This window comes from Diadema antillarum, unplaced genomic scaffold (genome assembly GCF_040938485.1).
Source record: "Diadema antillarum isolate AM-2024a unplaced genomic scaffold, OU_Dant_1.0 seq00000798_RagTag, whole genome shotgun sequence".
Classification (NCBI taxonomy): Eukaryota; Metazoa; Echinodermata; class Echinoidea; order Diadematoida; family Diadematidae; genus Diadema; species Diadema antillarum.
In genome coordinates, this window is record NW_027271682.1 from 2,837,877 (window position 1) to 2,857,500 (window position 19,624).

General features: G+C 37.3%; 1 protein-coding gene across 1 annotated transcript; it reads left to right on the forward strand.

The window, feature by feature from the left end:
• Window positions 1–821: 821 nt before the first annotated feature.
• Window positions 822–15,495, forward strand: LOC139739396 (46 kDa FK506-binding nuclear protein-like). Its single transcript, XM_071650017.1, has 13 exons — window positions 822–831; window positions 3,607–3,699; window positions 4,295–4,447; window positions 5,360–5,530; window positions 5,931–6,014; window positions 7,238–7,342; window positions 7,887–8,075; window positions 10,154–10,239; window positions 11,476–11,598; window positions 12,485–12,562; window positions 13,387–13,516; window positions 14,690–14,738; window positions 15,417–15,495. The coding sequence occupies exons 1-13, from the start codon at window positions 822–824 to the stop codon at window positions 15,493–15,495; spliced, it is 1,350 nt and encodes a 449-aa protein (XP_071506118.1).
• Window positions 15,496–19,624: the final 4,129 nt, after the last annotated feature.

Genomic DNA, 19,624 nt, shown 5'->3' on the forward strand with positions numbered 1-19,624 from the left:
CACCTTGATGTACACAATTTTTTTTTTTCCAATTGGTAGATAGCTCCAGAACCAGAGGCCACAGCATGAAAGTCAGAAAACCCAGATCCAGATATATGTTGCGCCACAAGTCCTTCTCTGTTCGCAGTTGTAACAACTGGAACTCCTTGCAAGACGCAGCTAGCTGTCAGAGCAACAAGTGTAAATCAATTCAAAACTATACTTGACAAACACTGGAACAGCCATCCCCTAAAGTACGGGTACAACCCATATCAGAGGGATAGTGAAACCTGGAGGGGCAAGCAACGCTTTAATACGTTTCTACATCCAAGTAGACTCCAAGTAAGTACCCTGGTAAGTAAAAGTCATGATAGCAATTCTTGATACGATGACATCTTCTTGTAACAACCTACCAATCAGGAAGCAGGATAGGGCCTATGTACGATATTTGTATTTGAGAAAAGAAAAGAAAAAACGAAGTTGAAGTTCAAGTTCAAAGTTTTTGAAACTTGCCAAAATTGCCATTGCAGGGAAAGTGTTTCTGTATGGGGATATCTGTTATCTTGTGTGCCCCCTTCAAATGAGCCTCCAACGTACAAGTACAAGTATTTCTGAATACGATCGAGTACTAGTAGTGCGTGTGGTTCCTATTCCAAACACAGAACTCTGTGTAGTTGGCTGTGTATGTACGAGCGAGGTCTATAATTTAATCTACGTCTACGTCTATTGTGTGATTCCAAGCAGTCTCGCGTGTATGTATGCAACGTACGACCACATCGTTAACACGTAGAAGGCTAGGTCTACAGATTTATTCGAAAGCTTATCATTCCACGAAGAGAAATATGTTTTGGGGTGAGTGTCTTGATTTTTACTCATTCCTTGTGTTTTGACACTTGCTGTAAACTTTGAAATACCTCGTTTTCGTTTGAGTAGCTGTCATGCTGTTTTTTCCGTACCTTTAGTCCCGCGCACCGCATTTTATGCTTGATGTGGTCCATGCGTTCGTGATAATTTCGTTAACATCGACATCGTTTCGTAGGCAAATAACAAACAAAAACACAAATGAATTGGTTCGTTTCATCGACACACTGTAACAACACGTTGGAAGTGATCAGGGAGAACGTAGCAGGAAATCGCATCTTACCTTAGTGTCATTCCATGGATTTCCATCACAATCGGTGTAATAACATGTAAACTTAACGTTATGTCTATAAGTATTATTATTAGGCCAAGTAAAAAAAGAAAGTAGTTTCTCGTCCGGGTTTTTTGAGCAAGGCGATGAGGGAGGCCCTTACTATTTGATATCTTACTATTTTTTCGAGGATTGTCAAAATGAAAGTAATATGTGTTTCTCGTCCGGTAATTCTGAGAAAGGTAACAAGAGAGGGCTTTACTATTTTCTATATCCAATATGAAATGAAATATCACTCTGGTAGCTGTGTTATGAGAGACCAGGTCCCGAGTGTATGTCTTGCCTGCACTCTGTGCATTTTCAAACAAATAGATATAATATGTGCCATACTTGAAATGAAACTTCATGCATGCAGAAATACATTTGCTTTTTCTTTCCACTACAGATGTCAAGGGAAAATGACCATCTTAATACTGGTATTTAGTGTTGTAATGGCATTTCTGATACCAGTGTACTTGCAATTTTGATGTATTGTGCTGTTAATTGAAACAGGTATAAAACATTCTATCAACAAATTTACGACTGAAATAAATTCCATGATATTCAAAACACTGCTTTATTTATCATTGGTGTTTGTGACTTTTTGTGTCCACACAGCTGGTATGTATCTGCATCTCTTCACAGCACAATTGTAGCACATTCAACTGGAAACTGGATGTCAAAATGATACTGATATGGCATTATAGCATTAAGCATTTAAAGATGTTTCTTCATGTTCTAAAAAGACATTTGATAATCACTCATCATTTGGATGATGAATGATTGTATCACACTACAGGTGATACGACTCACGGCCGTGTCCGTAAATTTACATCGTAAAGAAAAATATCCCGCAGAAATACGAGACAAACCAGAATCCGCGGAAGAATTATTTATTTTTTAGATACACCCATTTAATAATTCTACATTTGCTGGAAAAGCGCATTCATTTTCTCTTCAAAATAGAACAATACATCGCCGTCAGATGCAACGTTACAGAGCAGAGCAGAGTGTTTATGTTTGGGCCTCTACACATTCGAATGTGTTCATGCGTGCGTGCAGACAGCTGACAGACCAGGGGGATGGGGACCCTGACAGCTACATTACGCGGCCGGCACGGCCACTGCACTGGCACCGTACCTTCCGACACTGCACACACATGCACATAGTCACAATGACATGAAAATGCATACATACAAACTCGATACAATCCTCACAAGCATTTGTACAGTACAATTCATCCGCTTAAAATATGAGAAACGGGGAAAATACGAACAATGCGCAAAATATGCGTGGAATATCAGCGATTGTTCGCAAAAAATGTTGCCGCTATCGCGTTCACGACGTACCGAGTGCGCAGCTGCAGTACATCACAGCCCAGGCAGGCCCGCGCGCCCATCCAACTACAGTTCGACTGCTTTGTGGGTCATTCCTTCTTGCCGAGCTCGCAGTGTGAAATGCATGCGTTATTACATACGCACTACAGAAGCTACAGCTGTACTCGATCCAGCTAAGTAGAGGACGCAAGGCGTCATTAGAAATGAGACATCACGATTGGTAGGTGAATTGTCGTGTTTTTTTTCGGCGGCCGAAAAAATAGTAAATATCAAAAAAGTCGATGCGGCAACTGAAAATCGATGCGGGCGGGGAGCGGGCTGGGACGAGAATTATGAATTTCTTGGTATTTCCAGCGCCATTTTGAAAATAGTAAATAGTAAAAAAATCGATGCGCGCGAGGACGAGAAACTGGTTTCTTTTTTTACTTGGCCTTAAACGTGACGTGTTACTGTTAGGGCTTTAGGCCTAATTAACCAGCAATGTTAGATTTGTCAAGATGTCTATATTGCTGAACCCTTTATCACTTTGTACACTGTTGACATACGAGCTGGAATATTTTCTTTGAGACTTTGTTGGTAATTGTCAATGAATAGTGTTTACTTAATCCCCCTAATCCTTATTATTGTCACCATGCACCATTGTCCATGGCATGTTATGTGCATATTAAAATGTTGGACAGGAGCACATAATTTACAGTAGCTACACCCAGGTGGGCATTCAAGCATTAAAATTACAACTAGAACCGAACCATTACTAATGGCATTAGAAGATAGGTCAAATTTTGATGGATTACTGAATGCTGATGATAAAACTTAGCAAGAGAGACTAAGTGACTGGGGTGGGCACATAAAGGAATAAAACTGAGTGATGGGTGGAATTGGAGTTTATTAATATGTGTGGGTGTGCCCTGTAAGATGTATGTGTATATAGATATATATTTTATGAAATGGTAAAGCCATTATTTGCAGTAAAACTTGAAACCAGTATATGCCCAGCAAGGAAACATGGTTAAGATGCAATCAGAAATTTAACTTGTCCTGTGAATGTTGCTTGATTTCATGCTAAAGGCCAATCTATAGCAATTGTGATGGCTGTCACTGTTTTTGCTTTGATCTAAGGTTTGACGATAGAACCTGGGAAACACTATTCCCAAACAGTGGAGCAGTCGTTTCATGTGTCGATGGCAGCACTAGACACGAGAGAAAAATCTGGTAAGACTTTTGTGTCTAATTTGTTTTCTTTTTTTCTTCTCTTAAAATCCCTTTTCTTTCTTCCTCTTTTCTTTGTTATTTGATCTTTTGTCTTTTCTATCTTTGTACTTTTTTTTTTCTGGATGCTTATTTCCTTTTTTTTTTTTTTTTTTTTTGCTTTTTTCTGGACACTCATATTCAAAATGCTGAGAAAAGTGCTTGTATTTTAATTTTGATGTTATTTTCTTAGCTGTCAAACCTGACTTATATTCTTGACAATCTCTTTTGTAAGGACATATGAATTTGAAAATGTACTTAAAAGACATAGATTTGCATTCCCACTTCTGACTCTTCCTAATTGTTTGTGTAATAGATGATAGCTTTGGCTTTTGATTCACACAAGTGTTACGTGCAATCTTTGTAGTTATCTTTTATTCTTGTATGTATTCAACTAAAGCACAGTATAATTTCTGGCCCTACCACGATTCCTGGAAAAGTGCATGTAATTGACTTACATGTCAACAGAATTATGAAATCCCACATGGTGGTGATGAAGATCAAACACCATTATACCTTCCACACATTTCATTTTATTTCATTCATTCATTTTCACCAGGCATTACTCAGTTACTTGTCAGACATGAAAAGGCAGAATTTCTCCTCTGCACGCTTATCTATGGAGATAAGCATCCGTTTCCCTGCTTCCAGCAACAACTCAACCTCAACCTCTCAGAGGGCTCAGAGATCAGCTTCTACTCAGAAGGCAAAGGTTTGTGTCTCGCTTTTGTAGATTTATGGCACTTGTGACAAATTTAAGCCCTTCCTAGATATCATATCATGGGTACAAACTCTTAGGGTAAACAAGCATGGTTTGACAACTCTGAAAACAGAGGAATGATTATCCATGCCTTATTGGCTTTTAAGAGATGACAGGCTATCATTTCCTCCGTACAAGTTGTTTCACATAATTATTAGAAGTACTTGATGGTGTTATTCATCATGAAGTTACTTTCATCATAGAATGAAACCACTGTCATTCCGTTTTTGTTTTGTCTTGTTTTGTTTTTGCCAGTTTGAACCCACACCAAAGCTCTCCTGTAGGCATGATTACATTCTGCATGATTGTCACAGATCATCAATTACCACGTAGCACCCACTCCAACCGTATTAAACTCTCTTTCATTTGAGCAACACATGTAGAGACATTGCCAGGTCCCTTCATTGTAATGCTCAAACCAGAATTACTGTGGATATTCATCGTATAAAGTTACAACAGATTGTCAGAGTGGTTTCAAAAGGATTACCAAAATGGAATTCCAGTGGCAAACAACATCATTAAAACCAGATCCTAAAATTAATAAATTCTCCTTCAGAACTATGCAAAGCATCATATATTGCCCTGCTCTCTGTATTTTGTATTTGCTAATAAACACGAAGATCAATTTATGGGAGTGATTCAAAACACGCTTTGTGTATGACAATTTGTTTTATATTTCTTTGTTTATTTTTGTGCTGTTTTGTGTCTTTAGAAATTTCCACATGAACTTCTCATAGACACCAAAAAGCAGTTGATATCTAATGTGCATGTGTGGTTCAAGACAATACAGTATTTGATCATTATGTTCTGCAAGACATACAGAGTGTAAGCTGTCTTTCGCTGTGATATGTCCTTTGCCACCAGGCACAATACACTTGACAGGTTACCTGGTAACTGACAACCCAGTGGATTTCAGCCAGGGATTGCTTGAGCAGGCAGAAAGCCTTTTGATGGATGAGGAGGAGGAGGAGGAGGAGGAAGATGACGAGGAGGACGATGAGACGGATTCAGAGGAAGAGAGTTCTTCATCTGCAGGTGAGAGATAAAGTAAAGCAACATTATCTTTAAAAATTGAGAGCTTGAAGCTAGGTGGCTCACTTTTCTGTGATAATAAATAGGTATGTAGTCACTATCTTGCAGACTCATCATTCTGCAAACTACTTCCAGTGTAAGATGTTGACTTTTTATTCCTGGATTGCCATTAAGTCTGATATTGTGCATCATGGAAAAAGAATGAGGATCAACCCCAGCAATTCCATGTATGATGCTCAGTTACGTAGTCCCCCTTCCGCCAATTGTTGCTCCTGACATCCCCTCGCAATGCAGGAGGAAGCTAAAGGAAATGTGACCACGTTGAAAGTGCCTTTCGAGAGCTCAGGGATTGAGCAGTTGAAATTTTTGGGACTTTTGTGTCATTTGTGCTTGTGAATTCCAGATGTATCGCTGCTCCAGATGATACAGAATGCAGGTGATGAGGATGATGATGACAGTGATGGGGAGGAGTGGACTCCAGATAAAGGTAACATATTTATATACAGACAGGGTATTACCAGACAGTATGGTAATTCCGGACGTGTATATTTCTGCGTAATAATGACATTCTATACATATGAGACTTTGCAGACCTATCTTACTAAGTCAAAATTGCCAAAAATACAACCCCAAAATGTAGAAATGCTAAGAAGTTCACATTTTATTTCAGATTTGGAAGAAGATGTAGATTAATCACAAGATTTTACCTGGTAAATTGTTTTAAACATTCATGTTGCCATTTTTCTCTTGTCATCTGCTGGGTACGAATGTGTACTGTGAATCGTGGGTTTGAATAGTGATTCTGTTGCATGAATAAGATGTGAAAGATGTTGATTATTCTGTTACGAAAATCTTGAGGAATTATAAAACGATTTTGCACTGCTCTAAACTATAACTTTTTTGAAGAGGGGTTAGCTTGAAGTATTATTGTTTAGAAATTGGAGTGAATAATTCACATAATTTTGCATGATTCACATAATTTTGCGAAATAACATAATTTTCAGGACTAAGTGAATAACTGGTGTTATTTTGCTCACAATATCATCCTTTGAAAACAGAATTCAGAGGAAAAAAATAAGAAAAAAATAAAAAAAGTAAGCGTCCAGTATTACAATATTCTCTCCTACCATGTTTTATTTGTGTGTTTTATTGTTCGGTATTCCACTTTGCGAGGGAATTGTTGACATACAGTATGAAGAATTGAATATGCAAAATGTGGAGCACAAACAAATAGCAGAATGAAAATAATATGTAAAATATATGGAATCTGGAAGTCCTGGATCTTTAATATTCTACTCGAAAAAACAACAACAAGGCATTCGTATGTTCAAGAAATGTTGCAAATTTTATATCTGCATGGCTCTTTTCTGTATCAGTTACAAAAACTCTGATCTTGTTTACGACAGCAGTCCCATGCTGGAATTCCATAACCTATGTAAGGCAATAATTGAGTGGAATGCAATAAATGTGAAAAAAAAGAGCCAGGTGTATATGTATTATTAAATGATATTTGTTGAAAATGTTTTTTTTTGGTTTAAATAAATACCATAAGCAAACACTGTTGATCTGGGGGTAGAATGCACAGTTCAGTCATGTTGGTACCCTCAGGCCTATGAAAACAGTCACTAATTTGAAATTCTGTGTTTTTTCGTTTGTTTGTTTTGTTTTGTTACCTTCTCAAACTCTCTCACTCTCTTTGTGTACCTGAAGCAAAAAAGTCCAAGGAAAAGAGTGCCAAGAAGAAGAAGAGGAAATCACAGTTGGAGCCTGTAGCTGATGAGGCAACCTTCTCCACTGTGAAGAAAAAGAGGAAAGGTATGTTTCAGTCATCCAGCCTCCATTTCTTCTGCTTTCTACTGTTGGTCTCTCTCACTCTCATGTCTCAATCTTTTTTTTTTTAAAGTCAAATTGTTAGTTTGTTGCACTGTGTTATATGTGCCACTCCTTCATTCTTGTCATCCAAAATAATGCATGAAATTCAAACAATGCAGGTATGTATCACTTCAGTCAGTTTTCAGCCCATACATACTTTGCTTTAGGTGCATTTAATAATCCAACGATGTTGACTCCTTGGCATTGACTTTGAATCGTATTTTTGTACAGCCTTACCATCATGTCATCCTGAAAGGGCTTTACGGTATATCATTATCTATACTTCTCTCACAGCTGTATAGTGAGCATTCGTGTACATCACCATATTTCTCTTACTTGACTTTCTGTGTGAATTGTTTCAATCTTGCAATTTCATTCGTCAGGCAATGCGAAATGATATGAGTGCAGGCAAAAAAAAAAAGATCTTTTGTGAAGAATGTCTGGTGACATCTGAGTGACTTGCAGTTCCCATTGAATTTCATTTCAGCTGCCGTGGAAGCCCAGGCCCTGTCAAAGAACGAGCTGGCAGAGGCTGATGGGGATGAGGATGATGAGGAAAATGATGGCGACTTTATACCAGCAGCTGCAGATGGAGATGATGACGATGATGATGACTCAAATGAAGATGGCGATGATGATGATGATGATGGTGATGACAGTGAGGAAGATGAAGAAGGTAACTTTAGGTATCTGAAGGTATCTGATGATGTCATGATTATTATGACATCATCAGATATACCTATTTTGCATGTCTTTGAGTAGTGTGGTCTTTTGGATTGCTCTCTGCAGTTTAATGCCAAACTTATATTTTCTAATACACCATATTTAGATTTGGAATATATTGCGATTTGAATTCATGTAGTAAACTTGTGTACATGGAGTATTTCTCCTTCACACCCCCACCCCCATATCTCCACCAATTTGCATTTTTGGTTGGACATTTGCCATCAGAATAGCCGCCATCAAAATGTCCTTTTTGTAATATGCATTTTTTATTGGTTTCATACTAGGTGTTTCAAAAAACATTTCCCACTTTTGATTCTTGATAATTCATAAATTATATATCAGATAACACTGACATTGATATGAGTGATAGCTGAATACTGTACAATTTGGTTGAAGGTGGTTTAAATATGAAAGCATAAATCAGTTTCATGAAATCCATGATTAATTTCACAGTTAGGTTCCAGATTTTGCTCAATTTTCAACCCTCTGTACAAAATCTCACTTTGCACAGGGGTCAATGGGTGTGTATGGGAGTGTGTGGTTAACACCCTGACAATGGTCCTGAACAATGGCCAGGGTTTGAATGCTTCATTTTATTCATGAGAAATTCCACTGTCACAACTAGTCTTTATTCAGCCTCTGGCAGTACAATGTATCTGTGTAAAGTCAAACACCTGCCGATACTGTCTTTGAGTCGCGACAGTGCTCTCCCTACTTCTGAAAAACGAAATTACAATGAATACCTTCTATTCTATCGTAAACATGGTGACAGGAAGCAAAGAAAATCAATTAGAGTATACACTTGTGTATATGGAGCCTTAAACAAATCCACTGGTAAACAAATCGTCCCAATGATAAATGCTGCTGACCTCTTTAACAAGAATGATCTCTTTTTATCGAAAAAGCGAAAATTTGTCAGACTATTTAATTAGTAGACAGTTGTATAAAAATGAGGAACTTTAGATCATTTATGCTTGAGTATATGCCAAATTTAGTGATATGTGAAGCAAAATTTGAAAATGATTGCCAGCTGGAATGAAATGTGGTGTTTGCAAGCACATGGAAACATTTGACCGAAAGATCGGTCTGTATCTGTCCGTCGGGGAATGTTCCGCGGAGACTGCGTCTGGCTTCACGGATCCCCTCCGTATACGGAGGACAGCGTTAATGGCAAAATATAAAGAGTCCTCCGGACAGACGGATCTTTCTGTCTAATGGAAACATGTGCTTACTTTTTCCATGTGCATGCATTTTACCCTTTACCGTGCATGAATTCAGACTAGCAGTGCCCAGGGCAATCAACATGAATTATTGATTAAGCATTCATGTGCCTGGGAGCGCGAGACTGACGCCTAGTGAACAGGTGGTTCAGGCATGTCCATTGTTCAGGGCCATTGTCAGCACACACTCACATACACATCATTGGTTTCTGTGTAAAGTTCATTTTTGTACAGAGGGTTAAAATTTGACCAAAATCTGAAACCTTACTTCAAAATCAATCTAAGATTTAATGAAACTGATTTATGCTTTCACATTTAAATTACCTTCAACAAAATTGTACACTATTCAGCTATTACTCATATCAATGACAGTTTTATCGAATGAACAGTTTCAGAATTATTAATGATCAAAAGTGGGAAATGTTTTTTGAAACACCTAGTATCAATTGAATGTTTTAAAGGGTAGAGAATTGTCTTTGAATATTTCCTTCAAGTTAAGGCATTTCTTGGGAAAATATGACAAGACCAACCTGTTAGTTGTCATGAGTATTAGCAATTTTCATGTGCTGTACTATTCTCTTCTTGCCTTTATGTATGGCAAACACTATTTTACTAGTTTTGAATTGTGAAATACCTGACAAAATTTAATTTCAAATGGTTGAAAGACACACTCTCCATATACCCTCATTTGAGTTTCCTCACAACTAGAACTGTATCATAAGATGTGTCATTGACAGCATAGGTAGTTCCTGCCATTGCAAGTCTTTGATTTACTGAGATGCTTTGCTTTATCCTGTCCAATTCACAGAAGACAAGCCAAAGTCCACCAAGGAGAACAAGTCACAAATCAAGAGGGAGGCAGGAAGTGGACAAGATGCTGGTGTATCTACTAATGTGAGTGAAGTGGATTCTAGTGCAGATTTTTTCTTTGATTCAACACTTTAGCCATTTGCATACATTAAAGGGGAAAACTTGTCAGGAATGAGGTGTATTGTCAAAATGAACTCTACCATCATTAGAAGGGAGACCTGCATGAATAAACCTTTAAGTGTGTTGTTTGAAGGTTTGCATTGCATGGTGAAGTAAATGAGGGAGAAAGATTTGCAGTGACGCCATGTGTATGTAGTCCTTAACCGGATCATTGTTTGACAGAAGAGCCTAGAAAGAGGAGAATTGAAGAGGGAAGCGACATATGGGGGTTGTAAGGAGGGCAAAAAGTGAAGAGTGGGGGACAGTAATGGGCTAGATGTTGAAACCTTTAAGTACAATTTCACACTGTGTACAAATTGACTGGTTGTTTTTTTCTTATATCATATATGTATATATATATATATTTTTTTTTTTAATGGAGTAAAATTAAAGACAGAATAGAAGATGTTTCATGTAAATGGGGCAATGGACATGGTGACTGAGGGCTGAAGCACTGTACAGTTTCTGTTTGTTTGTTTGTTTGATTTTATTTTTCCATCTGACAACATGGCTGGGTAGCCCATAGTCAGCTGCACTTCTGGTTTTCCATGGAGTCCAGTTAATGTACTTGGGATGGAGTGATGGACCACTTCATAGGGTTATGCACTCTGCTCGTTGCAACGAATAAATGAAGCAGAATCTTTTATGTGCATAGGGTGTGACTCTCTCACACACGGGACCGCCATGGTTATGTCCTATTTGAGGGACATTTGTGTCGTATTGCAAAAGATATATCCCTTTAATGATGCAGGAGTACAGGTACATTACATTTTGTGCTGAGACCTTGAGAAGTATTGAATGATTCATTGTAGTAGCTTACAGGGTCCAAATAGTCATAGAAACTGGGTCAAATTACCTTGAAGCTGAGGTGAGAATCAAACCGTCAAGGATATTTGCTCTCAAATCTGAGCAGATGCATTCAAATAGTTGCCAAGAGCGGTCACATTCTTGAGCCCCTTTCAAAGGTAGACCTACAAGTAGCTGAATCAAACTCAGCGATGGGTATACCACCCTCCATTACTGCTTTACCTTTTTCAATCAATCATTTATCAGTACTTTCCCTGATCACGTATGCTAGATTTCCTATTTATTTTTTCTAATGAATTTTTACAGAAATTCAGCCATATAAGAACCCTATGATTGTCTGTTCCTACAATGCAGGGCCAGAAAAGTGAAGGAAAAGGTGGACAGCCCTTGAAGAATGCAAAAGGTGACAACAAGGAAAACATCCAGGCTCAGAAGAAAGAGAAAGCAGTCAAGAGACAGCCAGAAGCTCAGAAAACAGTGAGAGACACACACATATATATATATATATATATATATATATATATATATATATATATATATATATATATATATATATATATGTTTCTGCTAGGCTTATCTCTTAGTGGGATGAAGAGTTGATCAGACAGTCGCCTTTATTCAATGTCATGAAATTCTTCTGTCGAGAAGTTTTTTATGCAACTGTTTAACAAAGTGCCCTACTTTGTTGTTGATGTTGGGCAATTTATCAATCAGTTGCATAGACAGTTTTCTGTTTAAAACAAAAGAAGTGAAACATGGGGTTGTATTGTTGTTATTTTTTTATTGCAGTTTCTGTATTGTTTTGTGTGTTGTTTTTTTAACTCATTATGCACTCTTGGCAATAGACACTATGACCCTTGTCCAAGGTAGCAGCTGTCATGAACAGGAAAGAAGTCACAAACTTATACTATTATGTGGAGGGCCGAAATTGGGGTGTAGCTGGGCACATTGTGCCCCTATGGACTTCATGATTTGCTGTCCAGCTATAACTCTGAAGCTACCATTCAGTGTATGCGGTCATACTGGTAATTTCCGTGGCTGGTAGTAGATATGCATAACTTCTTGTTTTGTATTATTCATGTTTTTCTTACATTCAGAAAGCTTGGTTTACATAAAGTTTCAATTCTGACAAATATTTGATCATGGCCTGTCCTGTTAGATCTATATTTTGTCCTGCAAGAAGATATAAGATATTGTGCCTTGTAGGTGGTAACATGGCATTGTTTCATTAATTGTCCCAACTGGACAGTGGCAGCTATATTGTCTTTCTGACTCTTGTGTGACGAGTGCATTGTTGCATATTTCTGCCAGGTAGGTATAATAATAGTCTTTCACTTTCATTCCACAGACCACTGCACCAAAGAAAGTTAAGCTCCAGTCAGGCACCTCCATAGAAGATATCAAGCTGGGGGAAGGCAAGGTAGCAAAGCCTGGAAGAAAGGTTAGTGGCATGTAATGTATCACTGATCTCCATAGGATGTATCTGGATATCACATTGACCCATTCATGCTGTACAACAAGTGAAGCCGCCGCGCCGCCATCTTACCAGGCACACTCGATGGGGACTTGCATGCATTTCCAAGCGGAGACTGTCACCAAGATCACATGATGACATGAACACTGTACACAAATGTATGGGCAATGTGTGTGGTAAGAAGGCTGCACAGCGGCTTCAAAGCGATTGGCCTATGAGATATCCAGATACTTCCTATAGAGATCAGTGGTAATGTATCCGATCCGTATTTTCTTATCAGTCTTGATGTGGCAGTGGGAACAAATATGTTTGCTGCAGCCAATGAAAAACAAAACAAAACAAAGCAATTTGAAAACAAAAAATCATGTGGACTTAGCTCTATATTATAGGTGACGATGCTGCAAATTTGTCAGCCAGCAACTTTGCCAAAATGTTGCCTCCTGTAAGACAAATGCCATGCATATTGTCGTCCAGTTTGGGAACTTAGGAACTGGTCTGTGCAAGGGATGATGCTTCGCTTTCTGTCACTGTGGTTCTTGAATACGAGGCAAAAAAACTGTTGAATTGTCTTACAAGTCGGGATTTGTGAAATGCTCACAAAACAGATGGCATATACATTTAATAGCTGAAATACAAGTTTGAAGGGGGGGGGGGGTTGCAATTGCTTTCCAATGCCAGGACTATAATCAAGCTTGGTGTAGACAGGCTTAATTTGAATATCATGATATGGAATGCTGCAGCAGCAATGTGCACATTAACAGATTTTTCTCTCCTTTCCCATATTTCTACAGGTGTTTGTGTACTACAAGGGTGTGTTTGCCAACAACCACAAGGAATTTGACTCCAAACTGTCCGGGAAGCCATTCATGTTTATACTAGGCCGTGGTGAGGTCATCAAAGGCTGGGATGAAGGGGTCAGAGGTAAATACCAGTCACATGATAGCTCTTAACCCGTTGAAGACAAGTCCCGAGTATACTCGGGCAGGTGCCTATGGGAAATGCGTGTTGAAGCAAAATCAATCCGTCCTCAACGGGTTAAGAAATGCTTTGGGGTTCGTTGGTCGTGGGGAGGACTGTTGAATGTGAAAGATCTCAATGTGATTGATTATTTTGTTTTGCCTACTACACTTTCAACACAGCTTGTTTTTGCACACAGTTCTTGTTTTTTTCACGTCTCTTTATGAGAAGCATGATATTAAAATTCCTGTCTGTTTGTTTTTGTGTTTATTCTTTTAACCTTTGCCATTAAAAAGTTTCCTGACAAAAAAGAGGGAAAAAAATGGGAGATGATTATATATTTACCAGTGTTTTGTTTTTAAGACTGGCCAAATCTTTGTTTGTTTGTTTGTTTGTTTGTTTGTTTGTTTCGTTTGGTATTGTATACATAAGTGTGTTCTGTTGTGATTGAAAGATTATCTGCTTTATTTCAGTTGGTACTTGCCTTCTTATCTCTGTTCAAATGAGGTAAATGTAAATCTTACAGGAAAAACTTATTACATCGTATCAATATCAGATATTGCAAGAGGTAAAATCACTGGAGATAATTTATTTGTTTATTTATTTTTATTTTTTGCCCAAATACTAAGAAAGACAGAAGAGAGTTGGTACTGATATAGCAAGGTAAACTTGCCGATCAGATGAATTTTAAGAGGAGAATTATGAAGCAGTTAAAGCAAGCTGCAAAACATCAAACTTTTTACTTCTCTATAGATTTGTTTTACCAAATAAATGATTTGACTATGTGCCCATCTTTAGGTTTTCTGTATTGTTAACTGTATATTTTGCAATTGTATAGATACAGTGAGGATCTACTCATAGTGAGGAAAATAAAGTTATCTTGACAAACTCATTTCTGTTTTACTCTGTTTAAAACATATCAAAACAGTCATTACATACATATTTCTCTTTTGATTAAGTTGATCCTTTTCATACAAATAAAAAGAAAAATATGAGGCATGTGATACATGATTAGTACGGACAAACTATCTTGAGCAGAGTCTGCATGAAATCACATGACTATGCCTCTTTGATATCTGCCCATTGCAATAGGGATTGACAGTTTTTTTCTTCTTCATCCCTGTATTCCATCGACAGGTATGAAGGTTGGAGGGAAACGCCGACTGACAGTGCCACCTTCTCAAGGGTAGGTTCATCTCAGCAACACATTTTATGAATTTAGCAAATATTCATTTGGATGTGCATGCAGTACCAGTAGACATGTGGCCGTAAAAGGGGATTTATTCCAGACCTATAACATGGATTCAATGAATGCTGTAACTAGAACACATCGATGAAGTCTGAGGAAAAACGGTACAATCCATGCAAAAGTTCAGAATTTCTAGAGGTTTTTCTGTTTTGTTTTTTTAATCCATGTGCTGTGTTCACTGAGTGGGAATGCTACAGCATTTTGTGATATCATGTTAGTAAGACAATTTCACACATGTTCATTTTTTACTTTATGGACTTCAGGATGCAGAAAGAAAGATATTTTACTTAACACGTGTCAGTCACAATCACAGAAATGTGAACCTCTCCGGCTTTATAAAACATGTCATTTTGTGGGATTCTGTCCATATTTCTATATATCATTTTACTATTTGTGATGTTTTGTATTGCAGCCATCCCATTTGGCGATGATGGCACATTGACCCAGGAAAGCCTTAACAGACTGATCACAAGAAAAAGACTATTCAGGCCAGATCAGATACCGATACTTCGATGTGAGAATATATGTCATCCTTGTTCTCTGTGAAGTCATACTCAATGCTGATTACACACTTTATACACACTATTGACGACCATTTTGTTTGCAATCATGTAGGTACGGGAGAGAACGGACGGGCCCGATTCCGCCAAACAGCACGCTGGTCTTTGAAGTGGAGCTCAAGCAGGTCAGGTAACGGCAGATGACCGTTCTGAAGAAGTCCTGGGAACCGTGAGGACCAGCCTTACTGTTGACTTAAGCACCCCTTTCCACGCCCTGTCCCCTTCCTTTCACAGGGACACACTATTACCCCTTATTGAAATTATTGATCACGCATTGTTCTCAAATTGTAATGACTTCCTCAGTTCTTACTTTGCTGTAAATTCACCTCAGTTTGGGCAGTGGTATTCTGCTAGTCTGTGATTCAGCACCACCCTTCCAATTTTGATTTTAGTGTAATATTCTTGTTGCCCTTCCCTTCAGTGCTTCAGGGTTTGGGGTAGCGGGAAGACCAAGAAAGTATGAACATGCTGCATTTGTGAGGACAAAAGTGTAGGCTGGTCTGACTGTGCAACTACAGTGTGATTGCCTCGACAATTATCGTTTGAGTGCGCAGACGCAAAGAAAAAAAGAAAACAAGAATAAATTGATGCTATAATACTTATGAACAGGGCAGTATAAAGGGCAATGAAAGTGTCTGCTTTTTAGAATGTTGCATTAATGAAGGAAGACATTCCTTGATATGTCCCAGAGGGTAGTAAAGTGTCAACCCGAGTGCCAGGGCATGATCTCTTCAAAAAGATTGCAGCCAACATTCCATTGCATTTTGCGGTGGCAAAGCCTGAATATGAGGCTAACTAAAGTCTGTGTGACCAAATTATATTTTCTATATTCAATAACACCTCTTCTTAAATTGATTTAATCTGAACAAAAAATATAGAAAAATTGTTCTTTCCAGGACACACACACATGCAGTATGTGCAAATACTAAAAGGAGGTACATATAAAACGGGTCTAAAGGTACACTGTGCAAGTTTATTCTGAAATTCTTGTCACGAGGGGGTGGGGGCTTACATAAGTTGAACCTCTCTCTATTTCACTGTCTGTTAACTACACATTCCTATTTGATTTTTTTTTTTTTTCAGTCAGGTGCAGTAATTCATGACTTCAGAAATCAATGATTGTTTTTTTCCTTATCTAATATGTATTGCTCCTTTCATTAGAAGTACATACAATGTAGTGTGCATGTGCATGCATAATAGTTTTACAAAATACATTTCTTGATACATGTATGTGTGTAAAGCCATTGCCTTATTTGATGCTCAGCAAACCATCCCTGTTTTGAGAATTTGGGTTTTTATTTATGTAAATAAGTTCATTGTTTGAATCATCACCATGAAATTTTGATGAAATCATTCAACATCAACTCTATGAATTAGGGTTTCTTAAAATTTGAAAGACTCTAAATGTTCTAACAATTTGTCAACGGTATTTCGAGAACAAAAAATCTGCTTTGAAATTTTAATGCGCTTTATAGACCAATGTAAGATTAACTAGGCTATGAATAAGCAGATAGGTTCCAGAATCCATAATCGCATTCCTTCAAACTGAAAAAGGTTCCAATTTTTCATAATACCTTGACCTTGAAATATGGACTGCTGGTAAATTATGATATCAAACTTTACATTTTTGAAGAGATATCAGATTTCTCCCTTTTCAGCCAAATCTCCGTTGCAGTTCTCATCTGTAATACTTGCTATAATTGAATCAAGAACAAGTTTGTAATTCTTTTGTTTTTCCTCGGTAGGTAGATGTTATTGTCTCATAATGCTTGATGAAATTGTTCAACAGTATTTGTTTCATACAGGAAGCAGTTTTCCATGGAAGACCTTCATGATGCAGGAAGATGACTTAACTTAACCAGAAGACATCTTAAAATCAATGTCTTCATTTATAGTGTGAATGATTAGAAGCAATACTGACGCATTTTGCCAAAGACAAAGTATTTTCCGATAGCTCCGGACATGTGATGTATGTGAAACATTATTGTTTGAAAAAATAATAAGAAACAAAGCTTCGTTTGTGACAATTTTGGTCAAAGATCTTTTGTGTCAAAAACCGATATGTATTTCAGAAGGACATTTCAAAGCCATAGCAATATAAACTGGAAACCTTGCAACATTTTCATTGGCTTTCCAGTAATTATGTCACTCCAGTTTTGAGATCTTGGAACTGATGATCTGTTTCAATTGCTGATTCTGACATTTGACATTTTGATCAAGTGAAGAGTAAGCGTTTTCTTGCCATGCTGAAATGTGTAATACCATGCACTGCATAAATTTCAAGTGTATTTGCATGTGTTTGTTTTTTCCTAGTCACACATAACGGTACTCGTGTATTTTCTATTTTGCATGTACTATTGACATCAGCATTTCCCAAGCCATTTCTGCCTTATGCTTCATTGGGATTTCCGTGCTTCGGGCTTAAAGGCCTTCTGGACATTTTATCACATCTGTAAATTTGATGACAGCTTTTAAATCAAACTTATCGAATGAAACATTTCGTGCAGAATTGAGAGCTCTCATTTAGAAAAAGAAGAAAGCCAGAGTAGCAATGTAACATTTGTAATGAAATTGCATGGAAAATATGAAACATTTTTTTGCTTGTTTCAATGCGCATGTAGTTCTGTGTAAGTGAATGTGCTGGACAGTTTCAAACTGCTTAAAATCTGTCCTTTTACAGCTCTTTCAGATTGTTACTTGCTGTGTCTGTTCATGTGTTTGATGCCTTCAAATATGGGTACAGAAGGCTTGCCGTTGCATCAAATTGACTAAACATTATGTATTTCATAAGAAAACTATGAGGAATAAATTGATTTTGTTTTTAAAAATGTCTATAGCAGAATATCATATTTTACTTTATGTGAAGGTGCTTTTCTTGTAAAATATTGAATGCTTGAAATGTGTGTCAGTGATTAAAACATTTTGGTGTGCGTGTGTGTGTGGGGGGGGGGGGAGGGGGGGGGGTGTGGGGGGGAGGGGGGGAGGGAGCATTTACAGTTCCCACATTGCTGGTTGTGGAGATGGTGTTTGCAGTATACTCGTTCATTGTTGCCGTTGCATTATGATGACATGGAATTCATTCAAACAACAACACAAGAACACAAAAAAATTCATGTTTTTCATATACTCATATCTTCCCGTATACACACATCCAACTTCACATACACACACACACTACATTTTATTATATATATATATATATATATATATATATATATATATATATATATATATATACAGTGTATATATATATATATATATATATAATATATATATATATGTAAAACATCAAAGGTAAAACTGAATCCAAGTTCATGCTGTAATTACCAACAGATTATTTCGGTGGTTAGTGATTACAGCATGAACTTGGTTTCAGTTTTATCTTTGATGTTACCATTACGCCAACATGTGGACAACTTACTCAGTATATATTATATATATACATACATATATATATATATATGTGTGTGTGTGTGTGTGTATATATATATATATATATATATATATATATATATATATATATATATATATATGTGTGTGTGTATTATACATATATATATGCGTGTGTGTGTGTATATATATATATATATATATATATATATATATATATAGTATATATACACACACACACACAAACACACACACACACACTACTATACATGGATCCAGCCTTGCCTCTAGGGAGGAGAGAGAGAGGGGGGGGGAATCAAGAAAGTCATTAAAGAAGATAAAATCTCTGAATTGATATCCAGGTGTACAAGTGTAATTCAGATTACTGAAGGGTTTGTATAAAATTGCCTCTTTAAAGTGCTCATGTTAACAACATTTGTACATGTTGAATCTCGAACTATCACCAGAGTTAATCTAGCTTGGCAATTTCACGTACATTACATAGTGCTACTTGTTTATGGTTTCAATGAGTCTTCTAATGTTGGACTTTGATTTATCTCTTCTTTTACTTGCCACGTTTTGTTACAAAATATTTAATATTAAGAAATCATGCAAAAGCAACAAAACGCAGCATTGCACACCCATAATCATTTCAGGAGGGAAACAGGAACAACTGACCATTCTGTTTATCAAACGTCTTGAAAGACACTAACTATACAATGAAGTCGATCATTCATGTCAAATCCTCTTCGCTTCAAACCAAATTACCTAATGGTATAAAGCTACCTGAAGATAAGGAAGCTGGAACTAATTGCGTCGGATAAAGGAGGCAGCATTCTTTGACGAGACATTTAAAAAAAATCTAAATTCAAC

Coding starts and splice junctions, on each gene's coding strand:
- LOC139739396 (XM_071650017.1), top strand. Junction 3,700..4,294: donor AGACACGAGAGAAAAATCTG/GTAAGACTTTTG, acceptor CATTTTCACCAG/GCATTACTCAGTTACTTGTC. Junction 10,240..11,475: donor ATGCTGGTGTATCTACTAAT/GTGAGTGAAGTG, acceptor CCTACAATGCAG/GGCCAGAAAAGTGAAGGAAA.